General features: G+C 35.3%; 1 protein-coding gene across 1 annotated transcript in view; it reads left to right on the top strand.

Annotated features, from left to right (window-relative positions):
- BIRC6 (baculoviral IAP repeat containing 6) overlaps window positions 1-1,514 on the top strand; it is a 269,615-nt gene extending 268,101 nt beyond the window's left edge. The window contains exon 75 of the mRNA XM_011984254.1: window positions 352-1,514. Within this exon, the coding sequence (XP_011839644.1) occupies window positions 352-531 (180 nt within the window). The 3' untranslated portion in view covers window positions 532-1,514. The remainder of the gene's footprint in view (window positions 1-351) is intronic.

Below are 1,514 nucleotides of genomic sequence, written 5' to 3'. Positions count from 1 at the left end.
GACTCCATCTCAAAAATAAATAAATAAATAAAAGAGTATATGTATCTAATAATGTCCTTTAAGTTGTCAGTAATGCTATTTCTGTGATAGCTTGGGAACATGGGTAGGATCTACTGGTAGGTTACTGATGTCTTTTCAGCAACATCAGTTACTTTGAGGTTAAGGATTCTTGTCAGTTTTGCTTACTACCTGCTATATCAAGTGCCTCTACCAGTGGCTTGCACAAGGGGGGGGCTCAGTAAACATTTGTAGGCTTAATGCTTTGGGCTTTGTTAAAATTCAGTTCCTGCCTCAAATGATGTTGTGCTAGAGGGTTTACAGTTCTAACATTAGTCCTTTTCTCCTGCATAGCGTCACACTGCTCAGCTTCGTGAAGAGTTGCTAAAACTTCCCTGCCCTGAAGGCTTGGATCCTGACACTGACGATGCCCCAGAGGTGTGCAGGACCACAACAGGTGCTGAGGAGACTCTAATGCACGATCAGGTTAAACCCAGCAGCAGCAAAGAACTCCCCAGTGACTTCCAGTTATGAGCTGCATTGACATGGACTTCATAGACACAAAGGCTTCGAAGCACAAGCCAAATATGTCAATATTTGTATGTAAGAAACTAATTATGTAATAGGTAATGAAACTGAAACTATACTATGCCCTTAAGGAGATCCAGTTTAATTCAAGGTGATCTTTTATTTACCTGTACAGGAGTGTAAACTTTTTTGTGCTTTTATTTTTCAATTGTGAGAACCACTGATTGGTATGTTCAACAAATTTGTGTATACAAAGAAATGGATAAATCACTGCTATATAAGGGAAACTACCTTAGGAAAGAATGTTTACTGAATGTTTATTTTATTTTATTTTTTACTGTAGAGTGAGGGGTTGTTAACAAAGAATATATATTGGTCATTCTTACAACTACTATTTAAAGTCAGCAACTTTTCACTGAATTTGATAGATTTTATGTTTGGCCATATCTTCATGCTCACATTTGATTTCTGAAGACCTCCTACATACACTTCAATAAAAGTTAAATGGACATACTCCCTCTTTTTTGATTTACTGGTACATTTTTAAAATAATAAATCTGCCATAAAATGCATTATATCTGGAGACTTGCACTTGTATGGATGAATTTATTACAGTCAACATATTTAATTTTATGCCTTCTAATTCTAAGATGCAGAAAAAAATAAATGAACATGATTTTATTCTATGCCAACATTTGGGCCTCTGAATGTATCTGTTATTTGAATTTAAGTATTTGAAAAGGAATGGTCAATTTGAAAGTCATTCTAAACTGATTTTTTTTTTTTTTTTTCTAAAGGGCTTCTTTTTTCCTGGACTATGTGGTTTTATGACTAAAGTCACATGTATGTATTAAACATTGAGGCTCTGTAGAGGAGAGAGGATGTACCTCTCTGGTGCTGTTACAGTACATTCTGTACCTGCCATACAGGCTCATTTTCATGCAAATTCTTCCTAGAGCCAAATAAATAAAGACTTAGGTAAATTAGTA

Source organism: Mandrillus leucophaeus, unplaced genomic scaffold (genome assembly GCF_000951045.1).
Source record: "Mandrillus leucophaeus isolate KB7577 unplaced genomic scaffold, Mleu.le_1.0 Scaffold264, whole genome shotgun sequence".
Classification (NCBI taxonomy): Eukaryota; Metazoa; Chordata; class Mammalia; order Primates; family Cercopithecidae; genus Mandrillus; species Mandrillus leucophaeus.
This window is presented reverse-complemented; position numbering and strand designations above follow the sequence as displayed.